The 22282-nt window shown below is 56.7% G+C and overlaps 1 protein-coding gene across 3 annotated transcripts; it reads right to left on the bottom strand.

Moving 5' to 3' along the window:
• Positions 1–97: 97 nt before the first annotated feature.
• On the bottom strand, positions 98–19535 carry SAMD14 (sterile alpha motif domain containing 14). Of its 3 annotated transcripts, XM_047758881.1 has the most exons (11): positions 19189–19535; positions 14534–14588; positions 7231–7397; positions 6701–6766; positions 6205–6493; positions 5136–5223; positions 4972–5046; positions 4705–4864; positions 3016–3135; positions 2772–2927; positions 98–1734 (listed from the first exon to the last, which is right to left on the bottom strand). In XM_047758881.1, exons 2-11 carry the CDS (start codon positions 14574–14576, stop codon positions 1579–1581), a joined length of 1320 nt encoding a protein of 439 aa, XP_047614837.1. In that variant the 5' UTR covers positions 14577–14588; positions 19189–19535; the 3' UTR covers positions 98–1578. The 3 variants fall into 3 exon arrangements, with proteins under 3 accessions (XP_047614837.1, XP_047614838.1, XP_047614839.1); XM_047758882.1 differs by lacking the exon at positions 14534–14588; XM_047758883.1 differs by lacking the exon at positions 6701–6766.
• Positions 19536–22282: the final 2747 nt, after the last annotated feature.

Below are 22282 nucleotides of genomic sequence, written 5' to 3' on the forward strand. Positions count from 1 at the left end.
CCGAGTACAGCAGTGGCCGCAGCCATCCAAGTGACCGGCCAGGCCACCACCCTCAGGGCCCAGCCCCACCCTGCCCCGGGGCAGACAGAAAGGTCACTGGCACGTCATCCATGTTTATTGAAATAAACAGCACCGCCTCCCCCTTCACATGCAGGTGGGCACCCGGATAGCTCCTGATGGCTTCAAGGACCTGGAGCTTTCCACCTTCCCCAAGATGGGTGCTGCTGCCCCCCTAGCTCAATCCCCTCTGAAGCCCCTCTCCCAGGACAGCAGAGGAAGAAAGGACTGAGACCGGGGGACAGGGGTGGCCCCACAGGCCACAGCCCCTAAGCTGGAATGAGAGGAGTGGGGGTGCACTGGGCCCTGCCCACTGCTCCAGGCGGATGGGAGGAGGTCAGGGGAGATCTGATCAGAAGCCCCCCGCCCCATCAGTACCTCCAGCCAGTGTTCCAGAAGCTAGCCAGCTGCTGGCCAGCACCATCCCTGGACAGTACCCCTGCCGACAGAGAGACTCCACTCCCACCCAGGGAGCTGGCACCACCCCTTTTTCTGGCCCCCAGAGAACCAGAGCCTGTACCATCTGCCAGTCGTGGAGCCCGCTGAGGCCCCGCGGGGGACCAGGACAGATGGGAGAGGGGTGATGGGCCTTTTCCAATTGAGCCGCTTCCAGGGGACTTTCCAGATTCTGCCCCTGCCTGGCTGGGTGAGGATTCACCAGTTCGGGACCCCCTAGGCATGGGTAGGGGCTGTCCTCTGTCCCTGCCAACTCCCAAGTTTGCTCTGTCCTCACTAGGGGGCCAGGTGGCCTCTGAGGGAGCAGCAGAGGTGGGCCCAGCTTGGGGCATGGGTCAAAGACCAGGCTTTGAATGGGCCTCGGGAGGGGCAGACCCGCAAGGGCATCATGCCCACTGAGACCCGCAGGGCAGGGCAGGGCAAAAGGAGAAGCGGTCCTGCCTCCTCCCGTCCTTCTCCTAAAGTCCTTGCAAAGATGACGTCATCCCGTCACACTGCCTTCTCGGCTCTGTCTCCCATTGAGGACCACAGACTGGGGCTCTACCCTGAGCACAACCTGTCACTTCGCCTGCCAGCCTCCCCGCGGAGCAGAAGAGAGCCCGCCCGACACGCAGGCCTCTTGGCGAGCTGGAAGGGAACTGCTCTGTCTGCCTGCTCCTGCAGAGATGCTCAGCCTGCCTCTCTGAGCCCAGGGCCTCTGGAAGGCCCCAGGACCACCGAGGGCTGAGGGCAGAGGGTGAGAAGAAGGACCTGGGGCCTCTGGGCACCCAGACTCCCTTACAGCCCTGGCCTCTCTGCCCATAATCTGCCACCTCCCCCAGGAACGCTCTGCCACAAACAGGTCCTTGAAGTGAGATTTACTATGGGGCCCTCTCCCTGGGGGGGTCTCCCTTTCTGGGGGATCCGGGTCCAGACAGACGACAGGGTGACAGGGCGTGTTCCTCCTGAGAGCATATGGGGCCAGGCCAGCCCAAGCCTGGTGCCCGGGCCCCGCCTCCCGGGGTGGCCTGTGCCCGCTGAGCCCAGCAGCCGCCCGGGCCAGGTGCCAGTGCCTGCCCAGCCTCCCTAGCTCCTCTTGGCCTCCTGCTCCCTGCGCCGGAGCTTCTCCTGCTGCCGCGCAGCCTTCTCCTGGGCCTTGCGCTCCTTCTCAGCGGCCGCCGCCAGCTCCTTCAGCTTCCGCTTCACCAGCGCCCGGTCGTGCGAGTTGCTGAGCCCCAGGCTCTGGAGGAGGAATCCAAGGGTGAGGGGCAGAGCCCCGGAGGGCCCCCTACCCCCCACGGGCCTGGCCATCCCAAGCCCTGGGTTTCTCTGCCCCAGGTGGACTCTCTGGAGCTCTGCCAGCCCTCAGCCTGCACCTCCCAGACCTGCTGCCAGATCAGAACCCTCAGGGCAAGAATTTGAGATGGGAGTGGTTTGGAGAGATGAGGGTGGTGGGTTCGGGCCCTTTGCCCTTTGCCCGTTACCCTGGGCTCCCCCTCCGACACTCAGGATTTCAGCTTTGGCATGACCCTGCCTGCCTGACCCCCTGAGGCCCAGAGAGGGTGTGAACTGCCCAGGGTCACACAGCTAGACAATAGCTAGGACCCCTCCCCACTCCAGGGGCTTCCTGGGGGACTCTCCTCACCACTGCTTCCCCAAGCAACTCAGCAGAGGATGCAAAACAGGCCAGAAACCACCCCCCCAGTACAGAGACCAGAGTGCCACCGCCTCCCCTCACCCCCCCACTCCTTGCTGATTTCCCTCCCCAAATCGCCAGCCTCCAAGACTAAAAATCAAATGAGATGCTCAGGGGAGACGCTACTAATTAAGAGTCAAGATGGGAGTTCCCGTCCTGGCTCAGTGGTTAAGGAACCCGACTAGTGTCCATGAGGACACAGGTTTGATCCCTGACCTAGCTCAGTGGGTTAAGGATCCGGCATTGCCTAGAGCTGTGGTGTAGGTGGCAGACACGGCTCAGATCTGGCGCTGCTGTGGCTGTGGTGTAGGCTGGTGGCTACAGCTCTGATTTGACCCTTAGCCTGGGAACCTCCATATGCCGTTGGTGTGGCCCTAAAGAGACAAAAAAAAAAAAAAAAGAGTCAAGAGTCAGACAATACCATGGAGCCTGGGAACCCATGCTAGAGAGCAGAGATCAGGCCAAGGACCTTGCCCAGCGGTCAGGGGCTTAAAGGGAGTGGAAAGGTCAAGTGGAGGGGATCCCAATCCCCGAAAGGTGCCTCAGGCTCCAGCTGGGTCGTGGCCCTTCCACTCGGACCCACCTTCAGTTTGCTTCCATCCAGCTGCAGCAGCTGCGGCCCATCCACCCGCCGTGCAGCAAACTCCGCGGCATACTGCTCCAGGTTGAGGCTGTGCAGCCACTGGCCCACCTGCTGACTGGTCCAGTGGGAGACAGTGGGGAGAGGTTCATCCAGAAACTGCGGCAGAGACCAAGGAGAGTTGAAGGGGAAGACACAGCCTGTAGCCCGCACCCCAGGGCAGTGTCAGAGGTCAGAGCTGGCTTACCTCATCCGAAGACTGGGACAGGGTGTGGTAGGGGTAGGAACACTTGGCCCCCTGCCGGGGACCACTCGGGATCTTGGGGCTGCTGCTCGGGGGTGTGGAGTCATCACTCAGGGTGGATTCCTAGACAGGAGGGGGCATGCCACTGAGAAGGAAGCTCACCTCCACGCCCAAGGGAGTCACCCCCAGTCCACCACCCCCAAACTTGATGGGGTTGGCGTCCAGGACTGGGCACCCAGAGTTGCTCAGGGCTGCAGTTGCAGGAACCAGGAACTGGGCGGGCACACAGGGCGTGGTGACTCATGCAAGGCATCAGGATCTGAGGCCCCCTGGGAGGATGTGGGGCTAGAACGAGCCAGGCTGGGTGGTTCGCAGGAGTGGAGGCGGTCAGACCAGTGTCACTGCCTAGACAGCTGACCGGGATTCTTCCAGGCTGGGTCCAATGTTCTGTCCAGGCTGTGTCTTCCCCTTCAACTCTCCTTGGTCTCTGCCGCAGTTTCTGGATGAACCTCTCCCCACTGTCTCCCACTGGACCAGTCAGCAGGTGGGCCCTCTAGCACCCTGGCTCGTAAATGCCTCATTACATGTCCTCATCCTCACTGGACCGTGAGTTCCCCGAGAGCCTAGACTGTGTCCGTTCACCATGCTGTCCCCAGGGCCCAGCACAAGGGAAGGAAGAAAGGGAGGGACCGCTGGTCCCCTGAATTCCCAGTTTTCTGATCTCCTCTACCCCAGCTGCACATAAGGAACAGAATCACAGAAGCAGCACAGGGCTAGGGGTCAGAGAGCCTGGCACCCACGTTCAGTTGAGTCTGCAGGCAAATCCCCGAGTCTGGGCTCGCATCTGCGCATTTGTACAGAGGAGGAGAGCATGCCTGCCCTCCCTCCGTAACTGAGCCTTTGCGAGAGGAAAGCAAAAACATGCATTGGGAGCTTCGTAGACTGTAGAGTCCTGGAGAACCCAAGCAGATGCTCGTTGCTGCTCTGTGACTGGCTCCCACTTCTCCCGCAGGGTTGTGAGCTGTCAGAGCACTGGCTGGATTGGGGTCCTGTCTGTCTGTTTCCCCCAAGCCTCAGTGCACCGCACACATAGCTCAGCTCTTCGGGCAGGACGTGGGGCCAGAACTGAGCCAGGTGGGAGTTCGCAGGAATGGAGGAGCCCTCAGGCTGGGTGTGCGCTAGGAATCCTAGCACTCAGTGTGTTGAATGGAGGCAGCGGTGAATGAATCAATGAAGGACCCACTCAGAGTTCCCGTGGTGGCGCAGTGGAAACAAATCCATCTAGTATCCATGAGGATGCGGGGTCGCTCCCTGGCCACACTCAGTGCATGAAGGATGCAGCATTGCCGTGAGCTGTGATGTAGGTCACAGACGCGGCTCGGATCCCGAGTTGCTATGGCTGTGGTGTAGGCCGGCAGCTGTAGCCCCAATTCAACCCCTAGCCTGGGTACTTCCACATGCCATGGGTGTGGCCCTAAAAGAAAAAAAATAATAAATAAAAATGAAGGGCCCATTCAGCATGTGAATGGGTGAACTCAGAGACTGGATGAATTCATGGATTCCTGAATGGTTCCATGGATGGACAAATGGACTCCAGGAATGCCTGGCTGCCAGCCCTAGCCAGGGAGAAGTGTGTCCTCACGTCACCTGAGTCTGGGGGCCAGTCTGGGGGCCAGATGGCCATGGACTCACCTGAGAAGCTGACTTTTTAGGGCTGAAGCCCTCATGTTTAGGGGAACAGCCTGGGGAGGTGGTGCTGCCAGAGGACGCGGAGGCCTTGCCACTGTCTGTGAACCAGGAAAAGGGCAGGAACGGCGAGCCCCCCGACCTGCTGGAGCCCTCCACCGACTCCCTGTGGAGAGAGCACCCCGCATGGGTGTGGGCACCAAGGCCGGGGCAGGAGGCCCACAGGGAGCCAAAAGCAGAAGCTGTGGCTGAGGGGCTGTGGGTACGTCTTACCTGCTGCCCATGGACAGGCGATTGCTGCCCTTCTCCTTCCGGCTCTTGCTCGTGGATGCTCGGCGTAAGGTGACCCTGTGGGGAGGGCAAGGAGGAGTGGGACCATGCTACCCACATGCTAACCCTCCCCCAAGCCTTCAGGTCTGGCCCCCTTCTCCACTCACCCCAGGTCCAGGAACTTGCGGCGCGTCTTCTTATCCAGGCCGATGGTAGGGCTGGCGGGCTCAGGTGGGCTGGCATCCCGACTGTCATCTTTTGAGGAAGAGAAGGAAGGAAAGAGCCTTTGACTGCCTCCTCCAGCTGCCGGTGAGGTGGTAGAAATTCTCTTGACTTAGCATCAGGCAGCCTGGCTCTGGTGCCCTTCACTGGCTGTGTGACCTAGGACGAGTCACTACCTCTCTGAGCTTCCTGCATCTTAACGATGGGAATAATAACCCTGCCTATTTCATGGGACCTAATTGGATGTTTATGGGAGCCTTACACAAACCATAAACCACTCTGGAAATGTAGGAACCACCCCTCTTTACTGTTAATTTTATCAGAGCCCATTTGTAACCAGCCTTCCAATCTCGGCTCACATGTCACTTCCTCAGAGAAGCCTTCCAGGATGCTTTTACTCCTGCCCTGTGTACCATTTCTCAATAGCATTCATTACTTTTTTTTTTTTTTTTGGCTTTTTAGGGCTGCTCCCGCGCATATGGAAGTTCCCAGGCTGGGGGTCAATCAGAGCTGTAGCTGCTGGCCTACACCACAGCCATAGCAACTGCCAGATCCAAGCCACTCTGCAACCTACATCGCAGCTCAGGGCAACGCTAGCTCCTTAACCCACTGAGCGAAGTCAGGGATCAAACCCCCGTCTTCATGGATACTAAGTTGGATTCGATACCCCTGAGCCACAACAGGAACTCCAGCACTTATTACATCTTGTAACTATGCGTTTAATTAAGGGATGGTTTGATTGCTTCCTCCTTAAAGTGTAAGAAATTATTTGATTACTTCTCCTCGAAACTGCTAGCCCCAAGAGGACGGAAGCTGCGTCTGCGTGCTCTTTTGTGTGCCCGGGTGCCCCCCAGTGTCTGGCACATCTTAAGACGCTCGGGAAAGGAGGGAATGAACCGTGGTCTTTCCTCTCTACCGTCCCGTCCAGCCACCCTGTCCCTCCGATCCCGCCGCCACGCGCTTGGCCCACGGGACTGATTGCCGGCAGGGGGCGCTGCGCGGGCTGCCGCTCACCTTCGCTGTGCGGCTCGGCTCGGGGGTGGCGGCGCACGAAGCTGGGCGAGCTGTCGGACGAGGGCGCTGAGCGGGGCGGCGAGCCCGAGGCGGCGGCCAGGCCCTCGTGCGAGGCGGCGTTGTGCAGGGGCCGGTAGCGTGCGAGCGGCGAGGGCGGCGGCTCGTCCTCGTCCAGGCTGCGCCGCAACCCTGGGGGCTCCAGGCAGAAGGTGCCCCCGGCCGGGGACCCGGGGCCCGAGTGCAGAGGCGAACGCAACCTGTGCAAGGGGCTCCCGCAGCCGTCGGTCACCTGGGGAAGGGGCAGCCGCTCACCAACAACCCTCCTCCTCTCCTCTTGGGGGGCGGGGGGGGGGCGGGACCCGTAAGTCCTTCCCGGGCCTGGAGCGAGGGTTTCCTCGTGTCCATGGGCCAAGGGGCATCTGGGCAGCGAGAGGTGGGAGATGGGTCTTCCAGTCACACAGGCTGGAGCTGGATCCCACCTCCTTCATTTACTAACCGTGGTTTTGTTAGTGAGCCTCTCAGCCTCAGTTTCCTCATCTGGAAGATGGGGATAATTGCCTTCCTTGAAAGGATGAAATGGGGGAGGTCCCGTCGTGGCTCAGTGATTAACGAATCTGACCAGGAACCATGAGGTTGTGGGTTCGATCCCTGGCCTTGCTCAAGGGGTGAAGGATCCGGCATTGCCGTGAGCTGTGGTGTAGGTTGCAGACACGGCTCGGATCCTGCGTTGCTGTGGCTTTGGCGTAGGCCGGTGGCTACAGCTCCGATTTGACCCCTAGCCTGGGAACCTCCATATGCTGCGGGAGCAGCCCAAGAAATGGCAAAAAGACAAATATATATATATATATATATATATATATATATATATATTGGATGAAATGAGCCAGAATTGAACTGCAGCTAATTATTTGTTAGCCTGATTATGTCAGAAGTCAGGGGGTGTGGTTTCCCCTGGAAGGGTGGTTTGGAGGGATTCTCCAGGGGCAAGAAGGGGGTGCTATGTATGATTGAGGGGATTGCCCCAACCTTGCCTCCGGGCCCATCGGAGCCTTCACCGTCCTCTGTGGAGCTGGCACTGTCCCGAAGTCTGGAGCGGGAGGGCCGGTGTCTCCGGCCCTTGGCCAGCAGTTGGGCCCGGGCTTTGTGTAAACTGCTATCCAGTCTGACGGTCTCTGGCACGGCCAAGTCCAAGTCTGCAAACCAGCGAAGGGGGACAGACACCAGACACATGAGGACCCCAGGCCCAGAGGACCACCTTAAGTGGCCACCTGCCCTCACACCCAGACATTCAGCAAATGTCTCTGAGTGCCGGGCACTGGGCGTCCAGATGAGATGGAAAATCATATCTCTCACAGTCTCCCTGGGAGCTGGACATGTCATCTTGGACACGCTGCAGCGCAATGCAACCTGCCACGGGCCCAGAGGAGGACTTGGATGGGTTGGAGGAGGAAACCCAAAGCGGTCTTAAGCTCTGGGTGGGAGTTTAATGAGAAGGGAGGTTTGCAAAACCAAACCAGTCTATGCAAGGCTGGGAGGAAGGGAAGCCAGAGCCCAGAGCCGAGAGGTAGGGGGGCGGGATCAGGCAGCTCCAGGGCCATGGGAGGGCGGGTTTGTGGAGGACAGAACTGGAGGGTGAGGCCAAAGAGAGCATGATGGTAATGGCTCCCATTGAAGAAGTGCCAACTACACACCAGGAAGGTACCGACATCACCTCGCTGACTCAAAACCGCCCATGGGCTGGGGACTGCCATTAGGGACATTTCACAGCCGAGCAAACGGAGGATCAGAGAGGTTACGTCTCCTCACTGAGGCCAGCACCTGGGCACTGGTCCAGGGTTTGAGCCTAGCTCACCTAGCTCCAGAAACAAGCCCTACTGGGGACACTGGCTGGCTATGCCGTGCTCAGGGTCGCACTCTGAGACAGCACTGCTGAGCATCTAGAGGGCTCATGGTTGAACCGGAACAGAGGGGACTCCCCCCGCCCCACAACTCAAGCCAGTGGCAGTGGCAGAGAGGAAAGCCCACAGACCCCCGAGGCCTGTCTCTCCCATCCTGGGGACCATGCCCCAGGGCTAGGTACTGGATAAGGACGTGGAGGAAGAGGAGGCAAACCCAGCGGATCATGCATGAACACTGCTGCTCCGAATTTCACTTTCCATTTGCTCCACCTGAGAGTGCAACCTTCGCTCTGCATTCTCCAGGCAGAGAAGGTTCTTTGTTGACCTCAGCATGGATTAAAGCCTTTCTTCACCCCTCCAGGCTCCCTGGATCCCAGGGACCCCTGTCCCACCACTCACACCCACCCTGTCTTGCCTGCTCCTCTTTCTCTTGCCTGCAGACACCCCCTAAGCCACCCCAGCGGCCGAACTACCATAGCCTATTTCCAGCCCTGAGCCTCCCCCTGAATTCCAAACCTGGGCACCTCAACACCTGCCAGGGAACCTGCCACATCAAAAGTACCCAGGCATCTCAAACTCAACCTACCAAAACAACCCACCAGAGTTCCCATCGTGGCTCAGTGGAAATGAATCCGACTAGGAACCATGAGGTTGTGGGTTCGATCCCTGGCCTCGCTCAGTGGGTTAAGGATCAGGCGTTGCCATGAGCTGTCGAAGACGCGGCTCAGATCCCGTGTTGCTGTGGCTCTGGTGTAGGCCAGTGGCTACAGCTCTGATGTGACCCTTAGCCTGGGAACCTCCATATGCTGCAGGTGTAGCCCTAAAAAGCAAAAAAAAAAAAAAAAAAAAAGAACCCACCTCGATGCCTCCAACTAGTTCTCTGTCCGCTGGCTCGGTGAAAGACTCCATTGTCCACCCAATCACCCCTCTCAGACACCTCTGAGCTCCCTTCCTCTCGGATCCAGACCCAGTTGGTAATTCATGTGTCCAGCTGCCTTCCTGACACCTCCACTCGGATGTCCAATCCAACAGGCATTTTCAAGGTACGTGTCAAACTTGGACTCCTGAACTCCCACCCACAAGCTGCTCCTCCCCAGATGCCCATCTCGGTGAATGGCAGCCCCAGCCTTCCAGCTGCTCAGGCCAAACCCTGGAGTCACCCTTGACTGACTCCTCCCTCTCCTTCCCACCCTGGAAACTGATCCACCCACAATTCCTCTTAACTCTACTTAGGAACTGCATGTAGACATACCTAGTGAAATATTTATGGTGAAATGACATGAGGTTTTGGACTAGGTTCAAAATAATCCAGGAGACTAGGAGTGGAGCGTGCAAGACGATGTAGATGAAACCAGATGGTTCATAAGGGAGTTCCCGTCATGGCTCAGCGGTTAACGAACCCGACTAGGATCCATGAGGATACAAGGTCGAGCCCTGGCCTCGCTCAGTGGGTTAAGGATCCAGTGTTGCCATGAGCTGTGGTGTAGGTTGCAGACATGGCTTGGATCCCGAGTTGCTGTGGCTGTGGCGTAGGACAACAGCTACAGCTCTGATTCACCCCCTAGCCTGAGAACCTCCATGTGCCACAGGTGTGGCTCTAAAAACCAAAAAAAAAAAAAGGTCCGTGAGTTGATGGTCGTTGGGGTTGAGTGAACGATGGAGTACATTGTACTGGTCTCTCTATATTTGATTTCCCACAATAAAGTATTTTTTGGGAGTTCCCACTGTGGTGCAATGGGATCAGCGGTGTCTCTGCAGCGCCAGGAGGAAGGCTCAATTCCAGGCACAGTGGGTGAAAGGATCTGGCATTGCTGCAGCTGTGGTGCAGGTTGCAGCTGCCCATCTGGGATTTGATCCCTGGCCGGGGAACTTCCATATGCCGTGGGGCAGCTGAAAATAAAAATTGTTTAAAAATTAAGTATTGTTTACCTGTCTGTGTACACACACTTACATACGTGTGTCCATGTGGGAAGAAAGAGGAGGGGAGAGGAGAGGGAAGAGGAGGAGGATCTCACAGCATCCCCGCTCTAGGTCACCGTCACCTCTTGCCTCAGTTCGTACAGATTCTCCCAGCTGGTCCTCCCTCTGCCTCCCTTTCTCACTTACAGCCTATTTTCAACACAGCAGCCAGAGTGATCCTGATAAAACATGTCAGCTCGTGTCTCTCCTCCGCGCAAAACTTCCATCTGACACAGGGTAAGAGGCCTCCAGACTCCGGCCTGGCACAGTGGGTTAAAGATCTGGCGTTGCCTGCAGCTGCGGTCGAGGTCAAAGCTGCGGCTCGGATCCGACCCCTGGCTCCGGAGCTCCATATGCCGGAGGGCAGACAGAGATTGAAAAAAAAAAATGTTTTTCCTATATCATTTATCATTCTCTGGCATACCATATATTTTACTTAGTTTATTGTCTCTCTCCACCCATGCAAATGTCAGCTCCACGAAGGCAGATGTTTCTCTATTTTCTTTCTTTCTTTCTTTCTTTTTTTTTTAAGGCTGCACCCGTGGCACATGGAGGGTTCCCAGGCTAGGGGTCCAATCGGAGCTACAGGTGCCAGCCTACGCCACAGCCACGCCAGATCCTTAACCCACTGAGCAAGGCCAGGGATCGAACCTGCAACCTCATGGTTCCTAGTCAGATTCGTTTCTGCTGTGCCACAACGGGAACTCCAGATGTTTCTCTCTTTTGCTCATTGCTCTAACAGGCATAGACTGGTGTGTGAGTGTGAGTGTGTGTGTGTGTCTGAGGGAGTGTGCATGTGTGTGTGTCCTATGTGCTATAGCTCATTCAAACCTCCCACAACCACAACCCAAGGAGGAAGAGACTCAAGGAATCCCCAGGGCAGCCTCGACTCGCCTAAGGCTGTGCAGCTGGCGAAGAGCAGGGTGGGGTTATAGACAGTCTGGCTCCAGAGGCTCAGTATCTAACTACCAACCCTGCTCTACCTCCTCTGCAGCAGAGATGGGAGTGACTTGTGAGTCCACATGTGTACTTTACAGGTGGGAAAATTGAGATTTGGAGAGGAAGGTTTAGCCCAGGTGCAGAGGGAGTTAAAGACAGCAGGCAGGGCTCCGGGAGGGGGGAGCTGAGACCCACCCCCTACCTGTCAAGCGCTCAGCTGGTGCCAGGGAGAAAGGCCCTTTGCCCCTGAATCTGGGCCACATCAAGACCATGGTCATTTTGGAGTTCCCGTCGTGGTTCAGCGGAAACAAATCTGACTAGCATCCATGAGGATGCGGGTTCAATCCCTGGCCTCACTCAGTGGGTTAAGGATCCGGCATTGCCGTGAGCTGTAGTGTAGGTCGCAGATGCAGCTTGGATCCCGCGTTGCTGTGGCTCTGGCACAGGGTGGCAGCTGCAGCTCCAGTTAGACTCCTAGCCTGGGAACCTCCATGTGTCATGGGAGCAGCCCTAGAAAAGGCAAAACGACAAAAAAAAAAAAAAAAAACATGGTCATTTTGGATTTCCCGTCGTGGATCAGCAGAAACGAATCTGACTAGCATCCATGAGGATGCGGGTTCAATCCCTGGCCTCGCTCAGTGGGTAAGGATCCGGCGTTGCCGTGAGCTGTGGTATAGGTCCAAGATGCGGCTTGGATCCAGCATGGATGTGGCTTGGCAGTGGCGTAGGCCAGTGGCTACAGCTCTGATTCGCCCCCTAGCCTGGGAACCTCCATATACCGTGGGTGCGGCCCTAAAAAAAAGACCAAAGGAAAAAAAAAAAGAAAGAAAGAAAAGGCCATGGTCATTTTACTATGGAGGATCTAGGGAGCAAAGGCACCCCCAAGGGGCTTGGAGAGGTTTTTTGGTTTGTTTGTTTGTTTTTGCTTTTGGGGGCCACACCCCCGGCATATGGAAGTTCCTGGACTAGGGATCTAATCGAAGCTACAGCTGCTGGCCTACACCACAGCCACAGCAATGCCAGATCCAAGCCGAGTCTACAACCTCCACCACAGCTCACGGCAACGCTGGATCCTTAACCCACTGAGCGGGGTCAGGGATTGAACCAACATCCTGATAGATACTAGTCGGATTCATCTCCACTGCGCCACAACAGGAATTCTGGGCCTGGAGGGTTTTGAGGCAAGGCGGAGCCAGCCTCCCCTTCAGTCCCTTGCTCTACTGCAACCCATTCCCCACTTGTTCCATCCCTCCCTCCATCTCTCTCTCCCTCTTCCTCTCACCTAGTCTCTCCTTGGGCCTCAGCCCAGCCCTGGGCAGTGGGAAGTCATGAATATTTCATTGCCTTTCTCTTCAGAAAGCTGGCCAGGCAGGCCGGCTACCTCCCTACCTCCGCAGGTCAAGGAGAAGGAAAACAGGAAGGGCTGGGAGCAGGCCAAGAGAGGAGGCTAAAAAGCCCGAAGAAGAGGGAGCTCATCTCCATCAGACCAGAGGTCAGGCTGAGCCTGGGTGTGGATGCAGAGACTCAGAGTCTGAGGCCCAGAGGCAGTTCAAGGCTGGAAGAGTTCCCAAGGCAAAGGCTCCACGCCCGGGCCCCAGGGAGCCCCGGATGGGAAGCAGTGTTCCCCCAGGAGCTGGGAGGCGGCAGTTCCTGGCATGGCCAGGGCTCTTGGCAGCAGCAGGGGCGGGGATGAAGTGAGCAGGGGAGGGGGGCAAAGGGCAGGGAGGTTAGAGAGGAGGCAGAGGAAGACAAGCTGAAGGCCCTGGGGCACTCCCCACCTGGAGGCCCCTCCTGGCTTCAGAGTCCTGAAGGCTACACACACACCTTACTGGCTTTCTGCCACCACCTGTTCTGCTCTATGTTCTGTTGCTCACTGACTCCTCCACCGAATCCAGCTGGGAAACAGCCTTGCCACTGCAGTGCATGATGGGAGCTCTGCCCTACCGGTGGTCTTTCTCTGATCCACACAACAGAAAGACCGCAGCGGTAAAGAACCAGACTAATATCCATGAGGATGCAAGTTCGATCCCTGGCCTCGCTCATGGGCTCAGTGGGTTCAGGATCAGGCATTGAGCTGATCCTGAGCTACACAGGGTAGGTCACAGACTCAGCCTGGATCTGGCGTTGCTGTGGCTGTGGTGTAGGCTGGCAGCGGCAGCTCTGATTCAACCCCTAGCCTGGGAACTTCCATATATGGAGGGTGTGGCCCTAAAAAGCCAACAATGACAACAGAAAAGAAAGACTGCAGGGGTAAGTGGGGTGGGGGGGCGGTGTCCACGAACCCCAGTGTGTGTAGAGGCTGGCCTGGGGGAGTTAAGCTGAGCGTGTGTTCTGCATTGATTTCCATGTGCATCCATGCAGGTGAGGTCCCGTATTTATGAGACTTGGTGAAGTGTGTCACCTGGGCTGAGGGATTTGGGTGTACCGCACAGTGATGGCCGGCAGGGACTTAGGCAGTCTGTGGTTCGAGTCCCAGCCCTGCCACTCATCTGCCATGGGATCCTTATTTGTTTTAATTTTTTTATTATTTTTAAACCTGTATTGAAGTCTAGTTGATTTCCAATGTTGTGTTAGTTTCTGCTGTACAGCAAAGTGACTCAGTTAGACACGTATGTATCCTTTCTCACATTCTTTTCCATTCTGTTTGTCTCAGGATAGGGAATATAGTTGGCTGTGCTGTACAGTAGGATCTTATTGTTTATCCACCCTAGATAGGCTAGTTCCATGTGATTTTTTTTGGGGGGGGGGGTCTGTCTTTTTCTAGGGCTGCACCAAGGCTACGGGTGGTTCCCAGGCTACGGGTCGAATCAGAGCTACAGCTGCCTGCCTACGCCACAACCACAGCAACACCAGATCCGAGCCACATCTGCGACCTACAGCACAGCTCACGGCAACGCCAGATCCTTAACCCACTAAGCAGGGCCAGGGATTGAACCTGCAACCCCGTGGTTCCTAGTCGGATTCATCAACCACTGAGCCATGACGGGAACTCCTCCGTGTGATTTTTAAAGCCAGCCACTTCAGTGCTCTGCATCCTAGGTTCGTTGTCTGCAAAAGGGGCACACTTCTTAGCATTACTGTGGGGGTGAAACGATCCAGTACATGTGAGATGGGGATGCTAGCCTCGTACCTGGCATAAAGCAAGCACTTAATAAGTGGGGACACTTTTTTTTTTCTTTTTAGGCCTGCACCTGCAGCATACGGAGGTTCCCAGGCTAGGGGTTGAATTGGAGCTGCAGCCGCCGGCCTTCGCCACAGCCTCAGCAACACAGGATCTGAGCTGCGTCTGCAATCGACACCAGTATAAGTGGGAACACTTATATTATTGTTTTTGTTGTTGTAATTGTTGCTCAGAGAGAGGAGACAAAGAATAAGCTTGGAAGGTCAGTGCACACACGTAAGCGCACGCGCGCTCGCACGCGCACGCGCGCGCGCGCACACACACACACACACACAAAATGAAGTCCCCAAGGGACTCCCCCTCCCTCAATGCCCAGTAGCCTTGGCTAGAGATAGAGCCAAATAGATCTTACCAAAAACCTCATCCACAGGTTCTCGGAGCTTTGAAGAAGCCATGACTCAAGAAAGCTGGAGAGGCCAAGGGGAGAGAAAGAGATAAAAAGACCATGAATGAGAAGTTCAGCTTAGTGGACAGAGTTCTCGTCGTGGCGCAGTGGTTAATGAATTCAACTAGGAACCATGAGGTTGCGGGTTCGATCCCTGGCCTTGCTCAGTGGGTTAAAGATCCGGCATTGCTGTGAGAGCTGTGATGTAGGTCGCAGATGCGGCTCGGATCCTGCGTTACTGTGGCTCTAGTGGAGGCCAGCAGCTACAACTCTGAATAGACCCCTAGCCTGGGAAACTCCACATGCCATGGGAAACAGCCCTAGAAAAGGCAAAAAGACTAAAAAAAATAAAAAGAGGTTCAGCTTAGTGGAGGCCAGGCTGCCTGCTCCTGGCCTTCCGGCCCCTTCCCTTCCAACTCTTCCTGCGGGTCCTGGAAGAGAAGTTGTCTGAACCACTCCCCAGACTGTGGGGTCAGGGCAGGAGGCAGAAGCAGTAGGGCAGGGATAGAAGCAAGTCCAGGGTGTAGACACAGGCTGACTGCTGCCGTCCTGGTCTGAGCTGATGGGCTGAGTGCCCCCACGCATGTCACCGAACTTCCCCCCTTCACTGTCTAGGGCCTTTCCATCATTAGCATTCCCTAAAAACTTTTTTTTTTTTGTCTTTTTGCCTTTTCTTGAGCCGCTCCCGTTGGCATATGGAGGTTCCCAGGCTAGGGGTCTAAGCAGAGCTGTAGCCGCTCGCCTACACCAGAGCCACAGCAACACGGGATCTGAGCCGAGTCTGCGACCCACACCACAGCTCACAGCAATGCCAGATCCTTAACCCACTGAGCAAGGCCAGGGATCGAACCCGCAACCTCATGGTTCCTAGTCGGATTCATTAACCACTGAGCCATGACGGGAACTCCTCTCTAAAAGCTTTTACTGACCATAAATTGTCCAACATCAAATCTGGGCGCTTATTAAATCCAATCTTCTCATTTTATAAAGAAATAGATGGGAGAATGACTGACCTAAGATCACATAACGAGTTAATGGCAAAACCCAAAGCAGAACCCAGTTCTCCCATCCACCCTCTACTTCCCTACTTGTCCATGTCTCTACTTGTCTAGTCACCCATCCATTCATTCACCCATCCATCATCCATCCAACCATCTATCTCTCCAACCACCCATCCCGCATCCACCCCCATCCAACCACTCACCCATTTTTACATCCATCAATTTCCACCATCCACCCATCCATCAGCCAGCCCTGCCTCCCCCCACCCCCATCACTGGTGCGCTCACCACCTGCCTTCCTGAACATGAGCTGTTCAGGAAGCTGGCATCAGCAGCAGGGCCACGGTTCTTGACAAACTCACAGTTCTCACAGTTCTAGACAGACTCACAGATGCACAAGGGTATAAGGCGTACTCGCAGCAGAACAGTGGACAGCCAGATCTCTATGATGCATCAAGTATGTTCTGGGGAGAAGTACCGCTGGGTAGGGGTTTGGTTTTGTTTTATTTGTGGGAAGCAAAGAAGGAAAGGCAGGTGGGGAAGTGGGATAGATGCCGCTGCTTCCTAGCAGATGAAGGATTGCGGCATCTCTAAGCCACAGCCTAGGTGTTAGAGAGGCAGGGGAATACCAGATGAGGGTGCTGGGAGGGAGGATGCTTAGAGGCAGGGACACAGTTCTCACGGCTGGGAGCATGATCTCCAGTTACTTCCGACACTCGGGTCCCCATGAGAAGGGCTGGGCACTGGATTAGACCGTACATTTGACAGGTGTAGGAAAGCTAAGCCACATACCCGCTGGGTTCATGTCCAACCCTCCCTTCTGTTCGTACATAGGTATCATCTCACTGCGGTCTGGCCAGGCTTGGGATTCTGAATATCCCCACTTTACAGATGGGAAAACTGAGATGCAGGGGATAAGAGGCAGGACTCAACCTTGACCCCGGTCTCCTGCCCTTCAGCTCTATCCTGGGTGATGCCCCTCCAAGAGCTTTGGAGGCTGCTCTTGAGGAAAGGATGCTGCTGGGAGAAGGGACAGGAGTAAGGGCAGGGGAGCTGATCCATACACGCTAGGACCAGATAAGCTTCAAAACCACCTCCACCTCAGGCTCCATGGATGCTTGAGGCTGAAAGCAGGAAGTGAGGTATTAGAAGGGGCCAGGGGAGTTCCTATCGTGGCTCAGTGGTTAACAAATCCGACTAGGAGCCATGAGGTTGCAGGTTCATTCCCTGGCCTTGCTCAGTGGGTTAAGGATCCAGTGTAGCGGTGAGCTGTGGTGTAGATTGCAGACTTGGTTTGGATCTGGCGTTGCTGTGGCTCTGGCGTAGGCTGGCGGCTTCAGCTCCAATTAGACCCCTAGCCTGGGAACCTCCATATGCCACGGATGTGGCCCTAGAAAAATACAGAAAAAAATAGAAGGGGCCAGGATATGGACTTTTCGAGTACCCTCCTACCTTTTTTTTTTTTCTTTTTGGGGCCTCTGGTGTGGCATATGGAAGTTACCAGGCTAGGGGTCAAATCAGAACTACAGCTGCCAGCCTATACCCCAGCCACAGTAACACCAGATCCAAGCTGAGTCTGCAACCTTCACCCCGGCTCATGGCAACGCAGGATCCTTTAACCCACTGAGCGAGGTCAGGGATGGAACCCACATCCTCATGGATACTAGTTCGGTTTGTTACCTCTGAGCCACAATGGGAATGCCCTGTCTACATAATTTCTAAATTTACCCTTCCCCACCACTAGGAAATTAGTCATTTTTCCTACTTCATTAATTCCCTACCTGGGTCCTATCTCCCCCACATCAGACAGAGGTTCCTGAAGAGAGGGGCCAGTATTCCTGCATCACACTAGGGACTCTCTGAAGATAAGAACTGCCTCTCCCATCAGCATGGAGGCTCCCTGAGGGCTGTAGTGGTGCTTCTTCTCTTACACTACCTGAGAATGGAGATCTCATGTGCTCTTTTTCTTTTTTCCTTTTTTTTTCTTTTTTTGGCTGCCCCAGAGCATATAAAGTTCCCCGGTCAGGAATCAGTTCCAAGCCGCAGTTTCGACCTACACCGCAGCTCTGGCAACTCCAGATCCTTAACCCACTGTGCTGGTCGGGGATCCACCCTGCATCCTCATGCTCCAGAGATGCCACTCTTCCCGATTCCACTGCACCACAGCAGGAACTCCCCCACTGGCCCCACAAGGTCCCTGTCCAGAGTGGAGACCCTCTTGTGGGTGCCCTCCTCTTTCAGGTACCCTCTGGGCTGCAGCTTCGAGGTCACACCAGTGCCCAATCCATTCTGATGGACTGACAGACGGACAAACTGCTGTGGTTCCTTCTCTTCAACAGCTAACTCCCTGGGGGTGTGTATGGGAGGCCCTCCCTGCACTGTCTCATGGGGAACTCTGGGGAGCGTGACATTAGGATGTCACTAGCCCCTCACACCCAAGCCCCCCTTCTTCCAAAACTGAACCTTGGAAAATTAGACACTCCCCCCCCCCATTTACGCTCCCACATCACTGCACTTACACACACACACACACACACACACACTCAAACCAAGTAAATGCTACAGGGTGAAAATGAACCTGTTCTCTGGACACCGAGTCCACCAGGCCACCCCTTCCTCCCCAAACTTCCCAATTCCAGGAGGAGGAACAAGGACAAGCTTGCACCTGTCTCTAGGAGAAAGGGAGGCAGGGGAACTCTAAGCTTCCCGGGATCCAGGGGAAGGAGAAAGAGAAAGAAAGGGTGCACAAGCCCTGGAGAGGGAGTGGGGAGCAGGACAGAGACAGGTTGGTGGGGACTCAGGACACAGAGCTGCAGGGAGGAGGAGGAAAGAGCAAGAAAGGGAGAAGATGGAGGGCAGCCCAGCCGCCTGAGGGGCCACAGAAAGCAGTAGTAGAGATGGTGCTCCAGCAGCCCTCAGTGAAGCCCAGCGGTGGGGTGGAGAAGAACAGAATCAGCTGGCAGGAGACAGCCAGCTCCTAGGGGGACGAGAAAGAGGAAAGGAGCCCCTGGAAGAGAAGAAGGAGCCCAAGAGAGAAGTGCAATTGGGAAAGCCCAGGGACAGCCGGGTGGATGGCCGGAAGAGGAGGCTGGGGCAGGGGGAGGCATGTGGAGCTAGAAAAGGCGGCAACCCCCTCCCGTCCAGCCCACTGGGGGCATTGGACAAGGGTGAGATTCCTTGCACCAAGCACCGCTGGTGCTAGGGTGCGGGTGGAGGACAGGGCACCCTCTGCACTTCCAGCCCCCTGTTCCTCCCGTCAGGGCCAAGAGGCTAGTTTCTGTCCACTCCATCTGTCCAATTCCCGCCAGGCAAGAAGGAGTTAAGCTCTCCCCCCTCCCCCAACACCAGGTTGTTGTTGGGTTTTTTTTAATTAATTTCTCCAGGCGGCGGGCAGAGGGAGAGGATTAGGGACACAAATCCAATCTCCGCCCCCTCCCCTGACAGCTCAGCACCCTAGTTCCCGTGGGGGGGGGGCTAGGGAAAGGGGAAGAAAGGCCCTTGTCGACCCCCCCCCCACCCCCTGTGTCCAACGGCACTCGGGGTCCCACCGCGAGCCCTAGCGACCCCCAGTTCCGCATCCCCGTCGTCCACCTCGGGGTCCTTGGGGTCCCGGTCCCTCACCTCCAGCATCTTTCATCTTCAGCGTCCGGCGCATCGGGAACCCCTTAGGCCCATGGTGCTTGGGGCGGGGGCCAGGCGGGAGCGAGGCGGGGGACTGTCACCCTGGCCGCGGGGGGCTCCGGGCTGGCTGCATCCTCTCCATCCCGGGAGTAGGGGTAGGGGTCGGCGAAGGGGCTCCTGGAGCCGGAGGGAATGTGTGTGTGGGGTGGGGGGAGTTCCGACAGAGGAGAAGGTTTGCAGGAAGCAGGAGATGCGGCGGGCGGGGCTGGACCAGAAGACCTGACAGGAGGATGCTCCGTGCGTGTGTGTGTGCGTGTGTGTGTGTGTGTGTGTGTGTGTGTGTGTGTGTGTGAGTGAGAGAGAGCGAGAGAGCGAGAGAGAGAGAGAGAGAGAGAGAAAACCTCCCCGCCCCGCCAGGCCCTGCTGGACGCGGGGTTCCCCGCCTGGCAGGCGGATGCTCGTAGCGCTGCGACCGCGGGGATCTGCGGGGGTCCCCAGGGAAGGGGCAATGCGGGGGCGCGTGGCAGGGAGGCCGGGAGCCTGGGAGACAAAGAACGGGAGAGAGGGTGGGAGGGACAGAGGGGCGGAGGCGGCGGGAGCACGAGGGAGGGAGGAGGCGGCCCAGCGCCGCGGCCGCGGCCCGGGCGAGGGGATTCTAGTTGCTGCCACTCCTCCGACAGCGGGAGTCGGGGCCCGGTGGGAGCAACCGGAGAGGCGGCCCCGCCGGGCTTCTGCCTCCTCTGCAAGGCCTGTAAGGGTTCCTGATGGATCCATTCCCCAGACATCCACAGAACAGTCGGGGGCGCCGAAGCCCGAGGGGATCATGGGGAACAGAACCCACCCGGTCCGGACCGTCGGGGCTCGCAGTCTCGTCAGGGGTTCAGACGAGTGGGGAGGCTCTCAGGAGCCTGCCGTCAGCCGCGGGTCACAGAGGACACTTCGCGCGGGGAGAACACACTGGAGGCAGCCTGGCTGAGATGGTGGGGGTGGGGGTGCTGTATGTGGAAGTGATCAAGGAAGGAGGTGATGTGTTTGTTGGCTACGACTGCAGGCCAGGGCAGGGTAGGAGTGCTAGCGGGGCTTGGAGGGGGAGAGGGAAGGAGCGAAAGATGAGACGGGCCTCTGGGAGGTGGGGCGGGGGCGGGGCTTGCCTTTTACCCACCAGCCAGAGGGGGGAAAGTTGCCCAGGAGCTAAGGACTCTGGATTGCATGGTAGGAAGAACCCCCTTGGCTCCTTTGGAGAAGGCAGCCTGGAGGCTGGGGCACCCCCCGTGAGGCCATTGGGAGGGGATGGCAGGGGGCATGAAAATCAAAGACCACCATGAGAAGGAGGAAGGATGTAGAGTTGAAGAAATTGACAGGATTTGGGGACTGGCTGGCCACTGAAGGAGGAGGAGGGGTCTAGATGACTGCAGGTCTTAGCTTGAAGCCTTGGCGGTGGAGGGGGGAATGGGGGGATGAGATCAGACTTGGACCCAGTGAGCTGGAGGTGGTGGCGGGCCAGCCAGGGGAGACGATGCAATCGTCAAAAACCAGTGACCAACCTGAGAGGGTTCAGGAGGGGCCAGGCCCTGCACTAAGCACTTTTCTCAGATTTATTAATGTCACCCTCCAGGTAAACCCAGAAGGTAGCTGTTTCTACTACCCCCTTCGTTTGCTCAAGATTAAGTGGTGAGGATGGATAAGGGGGTTCAGAGTTTGGGGGGAACACGTGCAGTCTGTAGGGATAGAGTTCCCTGGTGGCCTGCCGGAGTCTCTGCAGGCCCAGGTCTCTGAGGGGCTGAGGAAGTGGCATGTTGAGCCCCGATGGTCTTGGGACCATGCTTGGGGACAGAATAACCTTTAGGGACTGAAGATTTCCAAGGAGATCTGTAGGTGTTTTGGCATCGCTGGGTGTTTTTGGAATCAGATTCTGGGTTGCTGGCTAGACTGTGGAGATCTGGGGAGGGAGTGGTGATGCTGGATGGAGGTCTCAGTGGGGCTGTGTCTGGGGTCTTTAAAGAGAACATGGGGAGTTCCCGTCGTGGCGCAGTGGTTAACGAATCCGACTAGGAACCATGAGGTTGTGGGTTCGATCCCTGGCCTTGCTCAGTGGGTTAACGATCCGGCGTTGCCATGAGCTGTGGTGTAGGTTGCAGAAGCGGCTCGGATCCTGTGTTGCTGTGGCTCTGGCATAGGCTGGAGGCTACAGCTCCAATTCGACCCCTAGCCTGGGAACCTCCATATGCCACGGGAGCGGCCCAAGAAATGCCAAAAAGACAAAAAAAAAAAAAGAGAGGACATGGTTTGCAGGCATTTGGTGAGATATGGGTGGTAGGCTGGAGAGGGGTGATTGATCTTACAGCCCCGTAGGGAGTGGGGAGATGGGCATGTGGTATCAGTGCTGGAGGAAGGTTCCATGGGAGGGTGTCTGTAGCCATCAGACCCAGGAGGACCCCCTGTTCCCAGTGATGCTTAAGCTTCTGAGAACCTTGCCCCATCTGGTTTCCCTTCCTTGTGGCAAGTGCTGGGGGTGGTGGGAAAACTTGCTCAAGGTCCTAAGAACTGGAGAGATGGCAGGGCAGGGCTGGGGTCATGCCTCACACAAGCTCGCCCATGGTCACCTGACACAGCCCCAAACATGGACGTGTCCCAGGAGAATCACATCTCAGGCCCTAGGAACTCACAGCAAAGCTACACACACCGTCCTCAGCCATACACACCACACTCAGGCTTAGGCTTGGCGGGGGGGCAGCTTCCCAAAGGGGTCCACCTTTTGGAATATATATGTGCAAACCCCGCACCTAATACATGGGACACACGGGAGCATCCAGGACCCCACCCTGGATGCTTAGCCACTGTCAGAGCAGCACGAATCCTCCTCACAACTCTCATGTCTGCCTCCCCACCCAGGAAGGTCCAGTCTTGGGAGTTCTTGGCTAGCTTGTCTGAGCAGGGCCCAAGTCACCTCTGACTCCAGGTATGACCTGTGATCCTGTGGTCTGGTTCCCTGATCCTGGGATTCAGCCACCTGGATCTGTCTTTGCGGAAGCGTTCCAAAGGAGAGCCCCTTGTAAGAGAAAATGCCTTCAGAGGCATGGCCATCATCTCCAGA

This window comes from Phacochoerus africanus, chromosome 14 (genome assembly GCF_016906955.1).
Source record: "Phacochoerus africanus isolate WHEZ1 chromosome 14, ROS_Pafr_v1, whole genome shotgun sequence".
NCBI lineage: Eukaryota > Metazoa > Chordata > Mammalia > Artiodactyla > Suidae > Phacochoerus > Phacochoerus africanus.